General features: G+C 54.1%; 1 protein-coding gene across 1 annotated transcript; it reads right to left on the bottom strand.

The window, feature by feature from the left end:
* Positions 1–625: 625 nt before the first annotated feature.
* On the bottom strand, positions 626–3,157 carry LOC116951349 (putative G-protein coupled receptor 139). Its single transcript, XM_032969879.2, has 3 exons — positions 3,092–3,157; positions 2,396–2,651; positions 626–1,788 (listed from the first exon to the last, which is right to left on the bottom strand). Exons 2-3 carry the CDS (start codon positions 2,637–2,639, stop codon positions 626–628), a joined length of 1,407 nt encoding a protein of 468 aa, XP_032825770.1. The 5' UTR covers positions 2,640–2,651; positions 3,092–3,157.
* Between the last annotated feature and the right edge of the window lie 16,924 nt (positions 3,158–20,081).

Raw genomic sequence — 20,081 nt, 5'->3', positions numbered from 1 at the left:
TCTGTAAACATCATTACCTGGGAGACAAAGGCGGCCGGACGTGGTGCTAGCCACCCCCTTGTGTGCTGTTCCGATTGCCATAGGTACTCGCTAACAACACTTTGCCCAACAGCATGTGAGCCTCCTTGGGAGAGGTTCGTGTACGAGCGCGAGTGAACGGCGCAGCGAACACTGCTGTCGATACCACTGCTACCATCGTCAACACCACCATCATCATCACAATGACGATCACAAATCTTCACTAGTATGCTTCTATCATCGCGTCTGTCACTTTCTTCTCTGTCATCATCATTGCCACCATCGTCCCCGCGTTTCCTCCTCCAGACGCTCCGCCCGATCTCCACCTCCCTCAGTCCCCGGGTGACGCGGGCCCTCCTCGCGATCACTCGAGGATGATCCTTGAGGGTCACGTCAGCCCCGGAGGAGACGGGGGCCCAACGAAGTCCCAGAAGGTCCACCGCGCGACCTCGCGCGCGCCCAGACCTCGATCTGCACGAGACCCCTCGCGTCCCATCAGCTTCACTCGGCTCAACCCGGCACACGGCGTCTCCGTGAGCAAAAGACGTTGGGACCTGTAGCGCGGAGGCAATGGGGCTGCAAACCAGAGACGCTTCGCCTCTCCGGCTCAGGGCCCCGGTTCCGCGGTGTCGGGCAGCAGGGGTAGTTTGCGCGTCGTGGAGCCGACGGGCGCGTCCGACGGCGAGACCCTGAGGCTGCTGCTGCTGGACACGGTGATCGCCGCGCTGTACGACGAGGGAGGGGGGCCGCCCAGCCCGGCGCCCCCCGCGCCGCTCAGCAGCCCCGCGCCCCGCGCCGCCCGCCCGGATCTCATCCCGGCGGCCTCCGCGCCGCACGCCGCTCCCCGTTGCCGCCGCGGCCCCCCGCGCAGCGCAGCGCAGGGCGCCATGGCGCGCAGCGTGAGCGCGGCGGCGCGGCGGAAGCGGCGCGAAACGAAGCAGTAAAGCCAGAAGTCGAGGGCGGCGTTGAGCAGCGCGACCATGTGCGCCAGCTGCGCCAGCTGCGCCAGGCGCGCCGCGTCTCGGCCCGGGGGCGCGTAGGCGCGGTACAGCGCCACGGCCACGCGCGGGGCCCACAGCAACACGAAGGCCGCGCTCACGGCCAGCAGCACGGCCGTGGGCTTCCCGTGGCGCGGCCGCGACGCGCCCAGCCCCGTGCGCCCCCCTCCTCCTCCCGCCACTCCGCGTCGCCCCCTCCGCCTCCGCAGGCGTCTCACGATGGCGCCGTTGAGCGCCAGGAGCAGCGCGCACGGCACGAAGTACGCGGCCAGGCAGTGGAACCACAGCAGCGCGCGGTGGAGCGGCGCCGCGGCGGCCGCGCGGGAGCCGCCCGCACCGCGCCCCCACGCATCGGGCCACCAGTAGAAGGGCACGGCCGAGGCCAGGCTGGCGGCGTACACGGACACGATGACGCGCCGCGCCCGCGCCGGGAACGACACGGAGCAGTAGCGCAGCGGGCGGCACACGGCCACGTAGCGGTCGGCCGTGAGTGGCACTGCGGTCCACACGCACGCGTGGTTCGCGCCGAACTGCAGGACCCCCAGCAGGCGCAGCAGGGCCCCCGGAGGCCGCGCGGCCGACACCGCGGCCGCGGAGGGAGGGGGTCCGAGACCGGCCGCGCCGCCGCAGCCGCCCAGGAGCAGCAGGTCGAGCAGCACCACGAGCAGCAGCGTGATGGTGTCAGCAGCGGCCAGCGCCAGCAGGTAGCTGTAGCACGATTTGTGGCGGCGGCGCAGCAGCCGCAGCAGCACCAAAAGCGTGAGCGCGTTGGCTGGTGAGGGAGGGGGTGGGGTGACGAGCGGGGGAACCGTGCGTCTCATAAATCACGGTTGCTGAGCGCAAGCCCAAAGGCCACCCAAAACTCCAAGAACGGCCAGCAACAAACAGCACCCCTTGCATGTATAATAGATGAGGGGTAATGCGTTTGTTGAATTGAGTGAGGTTACGACTGTGAGACCTCGGGGAGAAGAGGCGATGGCGGTGGGAGGAGGGGGGAGTTCCAGAGTGGAGAAGTGCGCGGGAAGAGAAGCGAGGTAACCTGCAGCGCGGTGAGTGGGTTGACGAGTGGGTGAGTGGGTTTGTGATTGGATGAGTTTGTTGTGACTTGCAGTGTGGTGGTTATTGAATATAGTGGAGTGGGTGGGGCGAAACAGTCAGTGTCTGGTAGAGAGCGAGTCTTCAACAAGAAATCAATGAGTGAGGTTTATGGGAAGAATGAACGTGTGAGTTAGCGATCCAGTGCGCGACCTATCCGGGGCCCCCACATTTCCAGATCGGGTCCCACCCTGGGCCGTGCCTCACCCCCACCGGCCCCTCCCGAGACCAACCCTGCTGATGAGACGCTGAGTGTGGCAACCGGTGTGTGCTGGTGTCCGTACCGGGCAGTCCCAGGGAGAGGAGGCCGCTGTAGTAAACGAGGGGTAGGACCCCGAGGCCCCCCGTGCCGCCCCCCCACCACGCGGGGGGGGCCGAGCCCCCCTCCCAGGTGCCGTTCCCCGCGGTGGGGGAGGCGAGCAGGGCCGGGAGGGGCGACCGCGGGGAGGTCCTCTCGGGCAGCGACGCGGCGAGGGGGGGCGGGGATCCCGGGGGGCCCGCGTCCCCGGGCAGCAGGGCTCCCTTCATGACGGCCGCTGTCTGCACACACAAATACAAAGATCCCCCGTGTAGCCTTAACAGACTGTTGGGGCAAGTGCTGTTAGCAGGCATGAAGGCCGGCATGACACACAAGGAGGCGGGTGGCCAACACCACGCCCGGCCGCCTTTGTATCCCGAGTGGCGATATTTTCACACCGCACCCGGTACTCATTTGAGGCTGAGTTGATCTTGGAGAAGCACAGGATCGGTTCAGACATTTCGCCACAGTTGTTGATCGTGAGCGGGAATTCAATTTGTGTCACTGGGACACACGCGCACACACACGGGGACACACACGCGTGCACAGTGCACGCGTGTAGGTAACCCGACCATCAGTTGAAAATCCACACGCGGTGCTCACGGTCCCTGACAGGGACACGCGCGTGTTTAATGTGTGCTTATCACCTGTGGCACCTGTGTGTGTCACCTGAGTGTCTCACCTGTGCGTGTCGCCTTTGTCAGCTGTTGCAGATTGAGAGCGGAGCGGACGGAGCTTCTGCGCGCTCAACGCCTTCACCACAGCACTTATAAACGCCCCCTCCCCTCTCCCCGCCTCACCCCTCCACCCCTCCCCTCTCTTTCCCCCTTCCCTCCAAAAACCTCCGCCCCTCCCTCCCGCCTTCTCCTCCTCGTGGTACCGCGGTGGAGCGCGACGGCGCGAACACTGGAGACCGATGAATAGCGTTATTGGGGTGGCGAGCCCACAGTAGTTTGGAGTCTCGCAGCTTCCTACACCTCGCCTCCACGCTCCCACGTGCCCTTCATTCATTGTGCAGACGAAGAACCACCCCCTGTTGTTTGGCAGTTTCCTGCCCCTCGTAATGACTGAAGCCAGAACCAGCTCATCGGACCGAATTTATTTCACAGAGGTCAATACGGGCACCGGTCCAACTCCCGACAGTGGAATGGCAGCCTCTCCTCCGCAGTGAGGATTCGAACATTCCACGTAACCAGGCGCATTGGCTTCCTGGTGTTTCTGGAGGAACCCCGAGGGTTGGGGGAGGAATACATTCTCCTGGCTCCGCCGAATGGGGTTTGGCCAGGAGATGGCATCCACGACTGCCCGCCGATGGCCGCCGGCACGGCATGGCACCAGCTTGATTTGTCCTCTTGCGTGCACCCGTCCAGAGCCCCCGCTGGCCACGAGGGTAACAGCTAAACGGTATCGGCCTTCCCCCCAATGGCACTGCTCACCGCACACCACAGCGGTCCCCACCGGCAACCACCGAGGTGGGGGTTCTTTTTACCAGTCACAATTACACGAAGACAAAGATCCACCGTATAGCCTAAACAGAATATTGGGGCAAGTTCTCTTAGCGAGCACCTATGAAGGCCGGCACGGCATACTAATAGATGGGAGGCCAGAACCACGCCCCCGGACGCCTTTGTCTTCTCGGTAGCGACGTTTTCACACAGCACCAGGTACACATTTGAGGTTGAGGCGGCCTAAGGGAGGTCCAGCACTGGTTCAGATCATCATCACCGATGGTGGCCGTGAACGGGAATCGAACTGATCTCGCCAGGTTTGGAGCGCAGCGCGCTAACCACGACAATACTCTCACACCCTGACACCCACAGACCCTCACACCCACAACCTCCACACCCTGCAGGTTGTGACGGTTTGGTTCGCGGGTCTCGACGCTGGGAGAAGAAGCCGGGGCGAGCGAGCGAGTGGAGCCGGGGGCTCGGAGGAGGGGCGCGAGCTGCAGTCAGGGTAGGGGTTGGGGTTAGGATTAAGGTTATGGATTGGTTTGTCTGTATGTACGTTGAACTTCTTTCGCATCGTATCTAACAAACCGCGCTAATCGGAGGTGCGTGTTGGGGTTATTAATGGATTATTGAATCTATCTGTGTGGATATTAAAGTGTTACCCCAGTAATACGTGATGGGGTTTATCCCACACGAAGGCTAACTCTCCCTCTTGACATTCATGGCTGCTAAACATCTCAGCAGAGAGAGGAGCCTGTGTGAGGTTGTGTGTTGACGATGGTGGTGATGGTGGTGATGAAGGCCGTGTGACGGAGGAGACGGGGCTACTGTTGCTGGTGTCTTAATTCGCCATTAAAATGCGCGTGGAGCCGTAGGCGGGGGTCGCCCCCAGTGCCGCTCATTGGCCCTAAATCATCCCTGCCCCCCACTCACATGACTCGATCTGGAGACCCCCACCGCCTCGCCCCCCACCCCCGTGGAGCGCCACATGCTCCCGATAGCGCTCAATTAGGGCGAATTATTAATCACCAGTCTCATCCTCATCAACTGATACATCACCAGTCCCATCACCAAACAACACACAACACGATACACAACACGCTATACATAATACACTCTACACAACACACCGTGCACAGCGCACATACACATGACACACGTACACGTTTTTTCTACTTACCCATATGTTGACACATCCCATCAGCCACGCGGCCTTCTGGGAGTGCCCTTTTCAGCAGTATTGGTTCAACACAATCAACACTGGACCGGTTTTAACATTCAATGTCTCATCAGCAGAGTCAGGTTTGCTTAAACCAATATTGATGAACTGCCAGATGTTTATAAGCAAGAACCTTGTATTTTAGATATGGGTCTTGGTTCAACACAAAGCTTCACAAGGCAGCACAGAATCATCACTCGCCTCGTTATGGGGAATATTTTACGAAATGAAGACGTAATTCGCTTCCTTACAATATCTATCTCTCCACATAAATACATACAAGTACAGTCCATAATTTAAAACAATCGTGTTCGATCACATAAATATAAATGTGTCGTTAAAGCCGACAACATCTGACACGGCCAATTAGTAAGGTTTGTCAATCTAGATTTGAAGTTTTCGTCACTGCAGGGATCCATACTCTTTGGTTCTTTCGGTAAAGTCACGTAGGTAGAAAATTAAATCAATTAAATCACGACGTTTCGATTGCAACACAAGCAATCATCATCAGGTGGGAAAACCACAGTAATAATTTTGTTTATACAAATTGAGCAATCATTTGAAGGATGTTATTAACCAGGTAAAACCCTAACTGCTTTGTAGTGGTTGTCGTTTATCATATCTGCCGGGTACCACTACTCCACGCAGCACTTCCCCCTCCCCTACCCCCTACCCCCACCCCTCCCTCTCCTCCCTTACTCCTAACCAGGTAAAACCCTAACTGCTTTGTAGTGGTTGCCGTCTATCATATCTGCCGGCTACCACGACTTCTCTATTTTGTTCCCCTCCGCATCCCCAGCTCTCTCGGCCTCCCAGCCCCGCCCACTCCCCCCCAGCCTCGCGTCCCTCTCCCGGCGTCCACGCAGCGCTTCCCCCCCTACCCCACACCCCCACCCCTCCCTCTCCCCCCCTTGCTCCTCCCCCCATTATTGCCTATATAGCCTATTGCCACGGCAACTCTCTCTCCCACTTCAGCAAAAAAAATATTGCTGTGGTTTTCCCACCTGATGATGATTGCCTGTGTATGCATGTTATGCATGTACATTATGTATGTACATGTATGTACATTCTGCCGATTTTGGGTGCACAAATCGCAATACAGTACCTAGTATTGGCTGCTCACAGTTAAGCACCATCGACCTGTATGGTGACCTGTATAGGCACGCAGTTCAACAGTGTATTACTTGATAATACGCTTACAGGCAGAACTACGCCTGCAGGTATCAGAACGGTTAAAATTATTTTACTTGCTCTCAATTTCACAAGTACAGTATAACACATCCCATCAGCCCGGTCTTGTCAGAGTGCATTCATTCATTCAGCAGAATTGATCTGTTCATCTGCGCTCTAGCCACTCTACTGACCCCGTTCACGTCCAGGCTCCCGGTACCCACGCTCTGCCCACCACCCCCAGCCCATGCATGGGCAACACAGCCATCGCCGCGACTACTCTACACTGCGTCTCGTTCCATATCTTCCTCTCTCTCTGTAGGCACGGCGAGGATGGTGATTTTCACGGCGGTCAGGGGAATAATTGTCCTGGGCCCGGTGGCACTGCAGGGCCTCCTCGCACTCGCGGTTCTCGCCCCCCGCGTGGCACCAAAGCCCCTGGCTCCACGCGTCCTCGACTCCCCCTTCTCTCGGGGTCATCAAAGCGGTCACGACTCGGCCTTTAGAGGCGAAAAGGGGCGGGGGCGGGGCAGAGAAAATGAAGAAGGGAGGGGTGGAGGGCGCGAGTGCGCGCATCGAACTCCCGACTCCCCAGCGAGGGACGAGGGAGGGAGCGCGCGGGCACGGAACCTCAGCGGACATTAACGGAGACAATGAGCGAACGATTCGCATGCACACCTCACACATCATGGCCCTCCAAGTGAAGTTAAATACCGCTGTGTTTACACATCCCATCAGCCTCGCAGACTTATGGGAGTGCACAATTTCAACAGCATTCAGTCACCATAATTGCTTCAAGCATGCCTGCTGATGTGCGGCGTTGGGTGACGACACGCAGGCATTACGAAGTGCTCGCTAACATTGCTTATTACGCGCTGTGTGTTGTGTCCGTGTGGAAGCGTGTCGGAGTAATAGTGTGTGCTCGTGTGCAATGACGGAGCCAGGATTTTCAGGTAGGGGGGGAACCCCTCCAGCAATGAAAAATGATAGGAGTTGTTAGTAAGTAAGGACTTGTCCCTTGCTTTTTATTCGACGCGTGTGCGGCGATGGCGCAGCCATCGATCGAGGGTCGAATTCGAACCGCGTTGTGTGATCGGCATCGCGCTCGCTGAAGGTGAATGCCTTCAGGGAAGTCGTCTACTGTATACGCAACTGCGCACAATTCTGAGTCACTTATAACTGCTTTGCCGTTACTTATTGCCAATTATGGACTCAGACTATTGTCCTATCATCTCATAGAGTCCCTGGCACGTAATAATATGCTACACAGTGGCAGTGGGGGTCGCAAAATGCCGATTTATTACTAATAAACCCCAATGATCCGATCGAAATTAGGGCTTTCGATCGGATCATTGGGGAGGGGGGGGGGGGGCACGTGCCATCCCACCCCCACTGGCTCTGCCAGTGCTCGTGTGTGTGTGGAGTGGTCGCGCAGCAGTTAACGCACTGCGCTACGAAACCGGCTAACCGAATTCGAATCTGAACAGGTCCTGGGTCTCCCTAAAGGTCTCAAATGAGTACCTGGTTCGGTGTGTGAACATCGCATGAGGGAGACAAAGGCGGCCGCGCGTGGTACTGGCCACCCACTCCCTTCGTGTGCCGTGCCGGCCTTCATAGTTGCTCGCTAACAGCACTTGCCCCAAGTCTGTTAAGGCTACACGTGCTGGGTACCACAGCTAGCATCGGTGACGAATATCTGAACCGCCTACTATCGGTTACTAACTCAACTACATCTCAATTGGGCCCTGTTCATCCATAACATTCTTATTGGCAAATCTGCGCTACACTTAGCTAATTAATTAACCCCATTGTCAAATCCAAGAAACCTAAGGCATCCCTCTAATTGCCTTTTAACTATCCCAAAAACAAGAATTGTAATAGGTGACAAAGTCTTTGCCACTGCAGCACCAACGTTTTGGAACAACCTTGTTTCCTTACTTAATATCATAAATCTTTCTTTAAAAATATTCTGAAGCAGAAGATTAGTGTTGTATACAGCCACATTTGTACAATTTTTATTAAGGGACTGTGTGTTGTCTTGGTGTGGTTTGTGACTGTTTTTGCTGTTGTTTTACTGCCACGGTGGTGAGATGTTATCTTCCTCACCTGGAATGCAGGAGGTTCGGGGGTTCGACTCCGACCCGGAGTTTGCCTATTCTTCTCGTAGTCACGTGCATTTTTTCTCCGGGTCCTCCGGTTTTTCCCACCACGTTCAGAAACATGCGTTTAGACTATTTAGATAATTTTACTGCCATAAATGTCCAAATAAGCCACTTTTTGTGACCAGGTCGCTTTTGAAAAATAATTAATAGTTCAGTGGGCTTCGTCTGGTTGGATGGGGATGGTTTAGTTTATCTGTTTGTGTTTGAGTGATTTGTTTACATTCCTTGTACTTTGCACTCCTATCATGTATTTGGATTGTTTGTTGTTGTTGTAACGTTCTTCAGTGGACATCACATCCCCACATGTCCATCGTCCCCTCAGTCCACGCCCTGTCATGCGCAGTGGTTGGCACGCTGCATTGCGAACCCGGCCACACGATTCCCGGCCACGGTCAACATTGCTGACTGGTCGAGGGGCGCTCCATCACGACCCCGCGCCTTGGTGAGCGCGAGCGCGGCGCGCGTCCGACCCCTGGCGGCCACGCGCGAGAGTGACAAGTGCGACAAGCGGGGATACTTGACGCATTACGCCTGGTCACCATGGTAACCAACACCTGGTCACCACGGCAGCCAATAGCAGGTCACGACAACCAACGCATGCTCACCATAGCAACCAGCACCTGGTCACGCGACCTCTGCTAGGTTTAGCCGCAGCGAGCGACCTGACCGCGGACCCGGGATAGATATTAGGGCTAGATGATCTTGGTGTTTCGGGTCGGGTTGAAGTTTTGTAACGGTAGTGTGTGGGTTTGGGTTACAGCACGTGTGCGGTGTAACATGCTAAGAACATGTTAGCGGTGCAGTTCCCGTCCGAACGCGGGGTGGCTCTATCGAGCTGCACTGGGGTCGCGGGACCCCAGAGGGTTTGCGCTTGGGGGCTAAAAGGAGTTTAACGGGTCTGGGTAAAGGGGTGCCTCAGTTGATTACCCCGTACCACTGATGTGGATGTCACGATGTTAGTAGTGACGATGATGATTGTGATGATAATGATGGTTATGTATGTGATGATGATTGTGGTTGTGATGAGGACACATCATTATTACCCCACCTCACCAGGGAGCGTCATCTCTACGCACACCTCATGACACCTCATTACACCGAAGATCCCCTCTATTACATTGGAAGACTGTAGGGACAAGTGCTGTTAGCGAGCACCTATAAAGGCCGGAACGGTATCCGAGGGGCTGGGTGGCCAGCACCACGTCCGACCGCCTTTGTCTTCCCAGTGACGATGTTTACATACTGACCTAGATGAGGCCTAGGATCGATTCAAATATTCGCCACTGTTGTGAACTCGGGTCGCCAGGTTCAAAGCGTAATGCGCGAACCACTATGCCGCCGTTCCGCACCTCATCACGCCACGCTCTGGCACAGCAGCAGCACGTCCACACGCCGCACAACTCGTCACCACGTTGCGTGGCACTGGACAAACAACCCTCACCTCATCATTTACGCATCACAACCATCCACCTCATCACACCGTCGGACCCGAGTAGCAGACCTCATCACACACGAGCGGACTTTAGCAATACACGAACTCATCTCGTCAGGACACCTCCTCCTCACACGCTCCGTACGATAAACTCCAAAATCCGAGTTGCGTTGATTCATAAATATACCGCGGTAATGGAGTAATTCGAGCAGGGGTAACAATGCAAATATATCCGGGGTATTCAGGTAACTATACCGGGGTAACCAGGTAACGAGTCCCGGGGTAACAAGGTAAGTAATCCCATGGTAACCAGGAACTAGACAAGAGGTTACCAGATAACTAGGCCCGAAGTAACCAGATAACTAGGATTGGGCTAATCAGGTAACTTTTCTCGGGGTAACCAGGTAACTAGGCCCGGGGTAACAGGTAACGAGGCACAGGGTAACCAGGTAACTAGGATCGGGGTAACCAGATAACTAGACCCATGGTAACCAGGTAGCTAGGCTCCGTATGTCGCTATATTTAGCGCGATGTGCGCGGTCGCCATGGCGACGCGCGCTCTCTCGGAGCCGCGCGATGCGCGCGCCTCTCAGTTTGGCCCAAAAAGAGCGGGAAACGGGGCCCAGCAGTGCCCCATGCTAGGGCCCTCACCCGGCCCCCTAAAGGGCCCACATATGGCCCAATTAGAACCCATACAAATTAACGTCTATGTCCCTTCAGTGCCCTTTATCAGTGGCCCTATCAGGGCCCATTCCTCTCATACCACTGGGGCCCGTTTGTAGCTTTCACTATGGTCAATAATTTACCCTCTTTTTGGGACCATTAGCGCACTTTAATACCCTTTTAGAGTAAATTCTTACATTTTTCAAGGGTCCACCAGTGCCCTTTCTTTCCCAGGGCCCATTCGTGGCCCCGTCAGGATATATTCGTTGCCCCCGCTAGGGCCCATCGTCGCCCTCTTAGGGTCCACCCGTAGCAACCCTCTCGGGCCAAAGCACATCATTGGGTGCACAAGGATCCACGAGTGATCACGGCGGTGGCCTTGCAGTGGCCCCAATTAGGGCCCGCGGTGTGGCACCGCTTCGGGGTCGACTTTATATTCGTCATTATTAATGGTGATGATAATGATGTGAGGGAGCATGGTGGTGACGACTCCTCAGCGTGGTGAGTGTGGAGAGTCGTGTTAATGCGGTGATTAATATTGATACGCGCGGCACGCGCCTCACATCCGGTGCTCACCCCCATCCCCCCCATTCTCATCTTCACCACTCCCTCCCCCTCTCGCTCCCCCCATCTCGTACTCCCCTCCCCCCTTCTCTCACATATCTCCCTTTCCCTCTCTGCTCCATCTCCTCCTTCCCTGCCCCCCTCTGGCTCATATCTCTCTCCCTCCTCCACCCTCCCCCATTATCCTCTCGTGCCTCTCTCCCTCCTCCTCTCGCGCTCATCTCGACCTCCCCTCCCCCCTCTCCCCCCAGGCCCCTCCCCAAACGGATCCGTTCCGCGTGTCCGCGCCGTCTTATCAGCGAGTCGCTTAATTGGCTCTGGGCAGATTACAGGAGTGGCGGGCTCCCGCCGAGACCCCAGCCTCCAGCATCAACAACAACATCAGTAACATCAACAACAATAATAGATGGTGGTGGTGCTTGCAGGAGCGGGCGGAAGGGGAGGAGGGCGCATGGCTCTGCGCTGTGGCGCTGTGCACGCGCGGCTGCGAGGGTTATGGCAGCAGCAGCAGTCCCCCCCCCCTCTCTCTGCGCGCTCCGTGTCTCTGCACGCGCGCCCGTGAGAGCGGATTGAGCGTCCTGTAAGTCTAATCATTCATGATAATTCGTGGTCATTTTCTGCACTTGCTATTGGCGCTATTGCGTGCGATGTCTCTGCGTGCAATTCCAATTGAGCCATTGGCGGTGGCAGTTTGCAAATGTGGACCCAGATGCCGACACACACACAATGGCCTACTTTTTTTCAAAATCCGTCGCAGGATGTTTAACATCCACTGCGAGTGAAGCAGACGGCGCGTAGCAGCAGTATTCGTACGGTTCATACCCCCCGCAGTAATAACCAGGGCGGCCTGCCAAGCGGCGCACGCGCTGCCGCTGGCCCGCACCGTCACCGCCTCGGCAGTCCGTCCGCGTGTCTGTCGGGCTGTCCGGCTTAATCATTGAGTGTCATCCCACTTTGTGCCTCGATGAGATATGAATCAAAATCAGATAATGAGGTGTGGCAATCCACACCTCGTTAAGAGGAGAGGAGGAGGCGGTGTATATTACTTTCCGAGGAGCGGTGCGTGGTTGTGTGTGTGTGTGGGGGGGGGGGGCTATTGACCCCGGGGGACAGCGCGAGCAGCAGCCCCCCAGCCCACAACCCGAATGAGCCCCACACGAGGACAGTCGTGTGGGATCAAGCAGCGGGGCTGCCGCGGGTATCCCCTGCCAGCTCCTCGGGACAGGAACGCGGGGTATGATTAGGCGGTTCACGATGACGACTCATGGTTATGGTGAGTTGCCCCTCGTTAATTACTGATAATCAATCATGGATGATTAATTATGCATAGTGAATGCCGCGCCTCCAGGGGGAGCGCCCCCGGCTCGCTCCACGCCTTGCCCCGGTTGTGTGAGGTTTCCTTCATCACAATGGCCAAGCTGATGCTGCTCCTCCTGTCCATGAGGATTCAGATAGCAGCGAAGGAAATGTGACGAGGTGTGGGGCGGAGGCGTCGAGCACGGGATGAGGGGGACCGATCTCCAAGCCACAACTACCCCTTACCTGCTTTTCCTACCCCATATCCCGAGCAAACGATCCCTATACCCCGACTCAGATATCCAACATTGCACCTACCCACACCCCCTGTTCCTACTCTCTACCATAACCCTGCCCTAAACCAACCCTCGCCTTCTAACACTACCTATAACCATACCCCCTATCCCTACATCTACCCCTAACCATACTCAGTATTCCTACGAGAACCCTAGCTCGAACGTTACCCCCTATTTCTACCCAAACACCTCTCTTTTATACAGGTAACGAGCTGAGATTAGGCGGACACTCTTAAAGGGAGTGCTCCTAATCTCAGCTTGTTACCTATATACAGACACCTGTCCACAGACGCAATCAATCAATCAGATTCCAAACTCTCCACCATGGCAAACACCAAAGAGCCCTCCAAGCATGTCAGGGACAAGATTGTAGACCTAAACAAGGCTGGAATGGGCTACAAGACCATTGCCAAGCAGCTTGGTGAGAAGGTGACAACAGTTGGTGCGATTATTCGCAAATGGAAAAAAACATAAAATAACTGTCAATCTCCCTCTGCCTGGGCTCCATGCAAGATCTCACCTCGTGGAGTTGCAATGATCATGAGAACGGTGAGGAATCAGCTCAGAACTACACGGGAGGATCTGGTCAATGATCTGCCTATGACCCCAAGAACACCATCCCCACCCTCAAACATGGAGGTGGAAACATGCTTTGCGGGTGTTTTTCTGCTAAGGGGACAGGACAACTTCACCGCATCGAAGGGACGATGGACGGGGCCATGTACCGTCAAATCTTGGGTGAGAACCTCCTTCCCTCAGCCAGGGCATTGAAAATGGGTCGTGGATGGGTATTCCAGCATGACAATGACCCAAAACACACGACCAAGGCAACAAAGGAGTGGCTCAAGAAGAAGCACATTAAGGTCCTAGAGTGGCCTAGCCAGTCTACAGACCTTACTCCCATAGAAAATATGTGGAGCGAGCTGAAGGTTCGAGTTGCCAAACGTCAGCCTCGAAACCTTAATGACTTGGAGAAGATCTGCAAAGAAGCGTGGGACAAAATCCCTCCTGAGATGTGTGCAAACCTGGTGGCCAACTACAAAAAACGTCTGACCTCTGTGATTGCCAACAAGGGTTTTGCCACCAAGTACTAAGTCATGTTTTGCAGAGGGGTCAAATACTTATTTCCCTCATTAAAATGCAAATCAATAGAACATTTTTGACATGCGTTTTTCTGGATTTTTTTTGTTGTTATTCTGTCTCTCACTGTTCAAAAAAACCTACCATTAAAATTGTAGACTGATCATTTATTTGTCAGTGGGCAAACGTACAAAATCAGCAGGGGATCAAATACTTTTTTCCCTCACTGTATCTGCTCGCAACGCTACAGGCGGAAGCTACAGGTCGAGACTACAGGAGGAATCTACAGGAGGAAGCTACAGGAGGAAGCTACAGGAGGAAGCTACAGGTGGAAGCTACAGGAGGAAGTTACAGGAGGAAGCTACAGGTGGAAGCTACAGGAGGAAGCTATAGGTGGTAGCTACAGGTGGAAGCTATAGGAGCAAGCTACAGGTGGAAGCTACAGGAGGAAGCTATAGGTGGAAGCTGTAGGAGGAAGCTGTAGAAGGAAGCTACAGGTGGAAGCTACAGGAGGAAGCGACAGGAGGAATGCACAGGTGGAAGCTACATGAGGAAGCTACAAAAGGAAGCTACAGGAGGAAGCTACAGGTGGAATCTACAGGTAGAAGCTACAGGTGGAGGGTGCAGGAGGAAGCTACAAAAGGAAGCTACAAATGGAAGCTACAGGAGGAAGCTACAGGAGGAAGCTAAAGGAGGACGCTACAGGAGGAAGCTACAGGAGGAAGCTACAGGAGGAAGCTGCAGGTGGAAGCTACAGGAGGAAGCTACAGAAGGAAGCTACACGTGGAATCTTCTGGAGGAAGCTACAAAAGGAAGCTGCAGGTGGAAGCTACAGGAGGAAGCTACAAAAGGAAGCTACAGGAGGAAGCTACAGGTGGCAGCTACAGGAGGAAGCTACAAAACGAAGCTACAATAGGAAGTTACAAGAGAAAGCTGCAGGTGGAAGCTACAGGAGGAAGCTACAGGAGGAATCTACAGGAGTAAGGTGCATATGGAAGCTACAGGAGGAAGCTACAGGAGGAAGCTACTGGAGGAAGCTACAAAAGGAAGCTACAGGTGGAAGCTACTGATGGAAGCTACAGGAGGAAGCTACAAAAGGAAGCTACAGGAGGAAGCTACACGTGGAAGCTACAGGAGGAAGCTACAAAAAGAAGCTACAGGTGGAAGCTACAGGTGGAAGCTACTGACGGAAGCTACAGGAGGAAGCTACAGGAGGAAGCTACAAAGGGAAGCTATAGGAGGAAGCTGCAGGTGGAAGCTACAGGAGGAAGCTACGAAAGGAAGCTACAGGTGGAAGCTACAGGTGGAAGCAATAGGAGGAAGCTACAAAAGCAAGGTACAGGAGGAAGCTACAGGAGGAAGCTACAAGTGGAAGCTACAAAGAGAAGCTACAGGAGGAAGCTACAGGTGGCAGCTACAGGAGGAAGCTACAAAAGGAAGCTACAAAAGGAAGCTACAAGAGGAAGCTACAGGTGGAAGCTACAGGAGCAAGCTACAGGAGGAAGCTACAGGTGGAAGCTACAGGAGGAAGCTACAGGTGGAAGCTACAGGAACAAGCTAAAGTGGAAGCTACAGGTGGAAGCTACAGGAGGAAGCTACAGGAGGAAGCTACAGGTGGCAGCTACAGGAGGAAGCTACAAAAGGAAGCTACAAAAGGAAGCTACAAAAGGAAGCTGCAGGTGGAAGCTACAGGAGGAAGCTACTAAAGGAAGCTACAGGTGGAAGTTACAGGTGGAAGCTACATGAGGAAGCTAAAGGAGGAATCTACAGGAGGAAGCCACAAGTGGAAGCTACAGGAGGAAGCTACAAAAATAAGCTACAGGAGGAAACTACAGGAGGAAGCTACGTGTGGAAGCTACAGATGGAAGCTACAGGAGGAAGCTACAGGAGGAAGCTACAAATGGAAGCTACAGGTGGAAGCTACAGGAGGAACCTACAGGTGGAAGCTACAGGAGGAAGCTACAAAAGGAAGCTACAGGAGGAAGCTACAGGAGGAATCTACAGGTGGAAGCTATAGGAGGAAGCTACAAAAGGAAGCTACAGGAGTAAGCTACAGGAGCAAACTACTGGAGGAGACTGCAGGTGGAAGCTACAGGAGGAAGCTACAGAAAGAAGCTACACATGGAAGCTTCTGGAGGAAGCTACAAAAGGAAGCTGCAGGTGGAAGCTACAGATGGAAGCTACAGGAGGACGCTACTGGAGGAAGCTACAAAAGGAAGCTAAAGGAGGAAGCTACAAAAGGAAGCTACAGGTGGAACCTACAAGTGTAAGCTACTGGCAGAAGCTACAGGAGGAAGCTACAGGAGGAAGCTACAAAAGGAAGCTACAGGAGGAAGCTGCAGGTGGAAGCTACAGGTGGAAGCAACAGGAGGAAGCTACAAAAAGACGCTGCAGGTAGAAGCTACAGGTGGAAGCTACTGGCGGAAGCTACAGGAGGAAGCTACAGGAGGAAGCTACAAAAGGAAGCTACAGGAGGAAGCTACAGGAGGAAGCTACAGCTGGAAGCTATAGGAGGAAGTTACAAAAGGAAGGTACAGGAGTAAGCTGCAGGAGCAAACTACAGGAGGAGACTGCAGGTGGAAGCTACAGGAGGAAGCTACAGGAGGAAGCTACAGGTGGACGCTACAGGTGGAAGGTACAGGAGGAAGCTACAGGAGGAATCTACAGGAGGAAGGTACAGGAGCAAGCTACAGGATCAATCTACAGGATGAATCTAAGGGGGAAGCTACAGGAGCAAGCTACAGGATCAAGCAACATTAAGAAGCTAAGGGGGAAGCTACAGGAAGAGATACAGGAGGAAGCTACAGGTGGAAGCTACAGGAGGAAGCTACAGTAGGAAGCTACAGGAGCAAGCTACAGGTGGAGACTACAGGTGGAACTACAAGAGGAAGCTACAGGAGGAAGCTACAAAAGGAAGATACAAAAGGAAGCTGCAGGTGGAACCTACAGGAGCAAGATACAGAATCAAGCTACAGGAGGAAGCTACAGGAGGTAGCTACAAAAGGAAGCTACAGGAGGAAGCTACACGTGGAAGCTACAGGAGGAAGCTACAAAAAGAAGCTACAGGTGGAACCTACAAGTGGAAGCTACTGGCGGAAGCTACAGGAGAAAGCTACAGGAGGAAGCTACAAAAGGAAGCTACAGGAGGGAGCTGCAGGTGGAAGCTACAGGAGGAAGCTACGAAAGGAAGTTACAGGTGGAGCTACAGGTGGAAGCAAGAGGAGGATGCTACAAAAGGAAGGTACAGGAGGAAGCTACAGGAGGAAGCTACAGGTGGAAGGTACAAAAGGAAGCTACAGGACAAAGCTACAAAAGGAAGCTACAGGAGGAAGCTACAGGAGGAAGCTACAGGTGGAAGCTATAGGAGGAAGCTACAAAAGGAAGGTACAGGTGTAAGCTACAGGAGCAAACTACAGGAGGAGACTGCAGGTGGAAGCTACAGGAGGAAGCTACAGGAGGAAGCTACAGGTGGACGCTACAGGTGGAAGCTACAGGTGGAAGCTACAGGAGGAGTCTACGCGAGGAAGCTACAGGAGCAAGCTACAGGCTCAAGCTACAGGAGGAAGCTAAGGGGGACGCTACAGGAGCAAGCTACAGAATCAAGCTACAGGAGGAAGCTAAGGGGGAAGCTACAGGAAGAAGCTACAGGAGGAAGCTACAGGTGGAAGCTACAGGAGGAAGCTACAGTAGGAAGCTACAGGAGCAAGCTACAGGTGGAGACTACAGGTGGAACTACAAGAGGGAGCTACAGGAGGAAGCTACAGGAGGAATCTACAGGAGGAACCTACAGGTGCAAGCTACAGGATCAAGCTGCAGGAGGAAGCTACAGGAGGAAGCTACAAAAGGAAGCTACAGGTAGAAGCTACAGGTGGAAGGTACAGGAGGAAGCTACAGGAGGAAGCTACAAAAATAAGTTACAGGAGGAAACTACAGGAGGAAGCTACAGGAGGAAGCTACAGGAGGAAGCTGCAGGTGGAAGCTACAGGAGAAAGCTACACGGGGAAGCTACAGGTGGAAGCTACAAGTGGAAGCTACTGGAGGAAGCTACAAAAGGAAGCTACACGTGGAAGCTACAGGAGGAAGCTACAAAAATAAGCTGCAGATGGAAGCTACAGGTGGAAGCTACTGGCGGAAGCTACAGGAGGAAGCTACAGGAGGAAGCTGCAAAAGGAAGCAACAAAATTAATCTACAGGAGGAACCTACAGGAGGAAGCTACAGGAGGAAGTTAAAGAAGGAAGCTACAGGTGGAAGCTACAGGTGGAAGCTACAGGAGGAAGTTACAGGAGGAAGCTATAGGTGGAAGCTACAGGTGGAAGCTACAGGAGGAAGCTATAGGTGGTAGCTACAGGTGGAATCTACAGGAGCAAGCTATAGGTGGAAGCTACACGAGGAAGCTTTTAGTGGAAGCTGTAGGAGGAAGCTGTAGGAGGAAGCTACAGGTGGAAGCTTCAGGAGGAAGCGACAGGAGGAATGCACAGGTGGAAGCTAAATGAGGAAGCTACAAAAGGAAGCTACAGGAGGAAGCTACAGATGGAAGCTACAGTAGTAAGCTACAGGAGCAAGCTACAGGTGGAGACTACAGGTGGAACTACAAGAGGGAGCTACAGGAGGAAGCTACAAAAGGAAGATACAAAAGGAAGCTGCAGGTGGAACCTACAGGAGCAAGATACAGAATCAAGCTACAGGAGGAAGCTACAGGAGGTAGCTACAAAAGGAAGCTACAGGAGGAAGCTACACGTGGAAGCTACAGGAGGAAGCTACAAATAGAAGCTACAGGTGGAACCTACAAGTGGAAGCTACTGGCGGAAGCTACAGGAGGAAGCTACAGGAGGAAGCTACAGAAGGGAGCTGCAGGTGGAAGCTACAGGAGGAAGCTACAAAAGGAAGCTACAGGTGGAAGCTACAGGTGGAAGCAAGAGGAGGATGCTACAAAAGGAAGGTACAGGAGGAAGCTACAGGAGGAAGCTACAGGTGGAAGCTACAAAAGGAAGCTACAGGTGGAAGCTACAGGACAAAGCTACAAAAGGAAGCTACAGGAGGAAGCTACAGGAGGAAGCTACAGGTGGAAGCTATAGGAGGAAGCTACAAAAGGAAGGTACAGGTGTAAGCTACAGGAGCAAACTACAGGAGGAGACTGCAGGTGGAAGCTACAGGAGGAAGCTACAAGAGGAAGCTACAGGTGGACGCTACAGGTGGAAGCTACAGGAGGAAGCTACAGGAGGAGTCTACGCGAGGAAGCTACAGGAGCAAGCTACAGGATCAAGCTACAGGAGGAAGCTAAGGGGGACGCTACAGGAGCAAGCTACAGGATCATGCTACAGGAGGAAGCTAAGGGGGAAGCTACAGGAAGAAGCTACAGGAGGAAGCTACAGGTGGAAGCTACAGGAGGAAGCTACAGTAGGAAGCTACAGGAGCAAGCTACAGGTGGAGACTACAGGTGGAACTACAAGAGGGAGCTACAGGAGGAAGCTACAGGAGGAATCTACAGGAGGAACCTACAGGTGCAAGCTACAGGATCAAGCTGCAGGAGGAAGCTACAGGAGGAAGCTACAAAAGGAAGCTACAGGTGGAAGCTACAGGTGGAAGCTACAGGAGGAAGCTACAGGAGGAAGCTACAAAAATAAGTTACTGGAGGAAACTACAGGAGGAATCTACAGGAGGAAGCTACAGGAGGAAGCTGCAGGTGGAAGCTAAAGGAGAAAGCTACACGAGGAAGCTACAGGTGGAAGCCACAGGTGGAAGCTACTGGAGGAAGCTACAAAAGGAAGCTACACGTGGAAGCTACAGGAGGAAGCTACAAAAATAAGCTGCAGATGGAAGCTACAGGTGGAAGCTACTGGCGGAAGCTACAGGAGGAAGCTACAGGAGGAAGCTGCAAAAGGAAGCAACACAATTAATCTACAGGAGGAACCTACAGGAGGAAGCTACAGGAGGAAGTTAAAGGAGGAAGCTACAGGTGGAAGCTACAGGTGGAAGCTACAGGAGGAAGTTGCAGGAGGAAGCTATAGGTGGAAGCTACAGGTGGAAGCTACAGGAGGAAGCTATAGGTGGTAGCTACAGGTGGAATCTACAGGAGCAAGCTAGAGGTGGAAGTTACAGGAGGAAGCTTTTAGTGGAAGCTGTAGGAGGAAGCTGTAGGAGGAAGCTACAGGTGGAAGCTTCAGGAAGAAGCGACAGGAGGAATGCACAGGTGGAAGCTACATGAGGAAGCTACAAAAGGAAGCTACAGGAGGAAGCGACAGATGGAAGCTACAGGTGGAAGCTACAGGAGCAAGCCAAGGTGGAAGCTACAGGAGGAAGCTACAGGTGGAACGTGCAGGAGGAAGCTACAAAAGAAA

The sequence above is a fragment of the Petromyzon marinus genome, chromosome 43 (genome assembly GCF_048934315.1).
Source record: "Petromyzon marinus isolate PM22_M1 ecotype Great Lakes invasive population chromosome 43, UKy_Petmar_22M1.pri1.0, whole genome shotgun sequence".
NCBI lineage: Eukaryota > Metazoa > Chordata > Hyperoartia > Petromyzontiformes > Petromyzontidae > Petromyzon > Petromyzon marinus.
The sequence above is the reverse complement of the archived record's forward strand: the minus strand, read 5'-3'. Positions and strand labels throughout refer to the sequence as shown.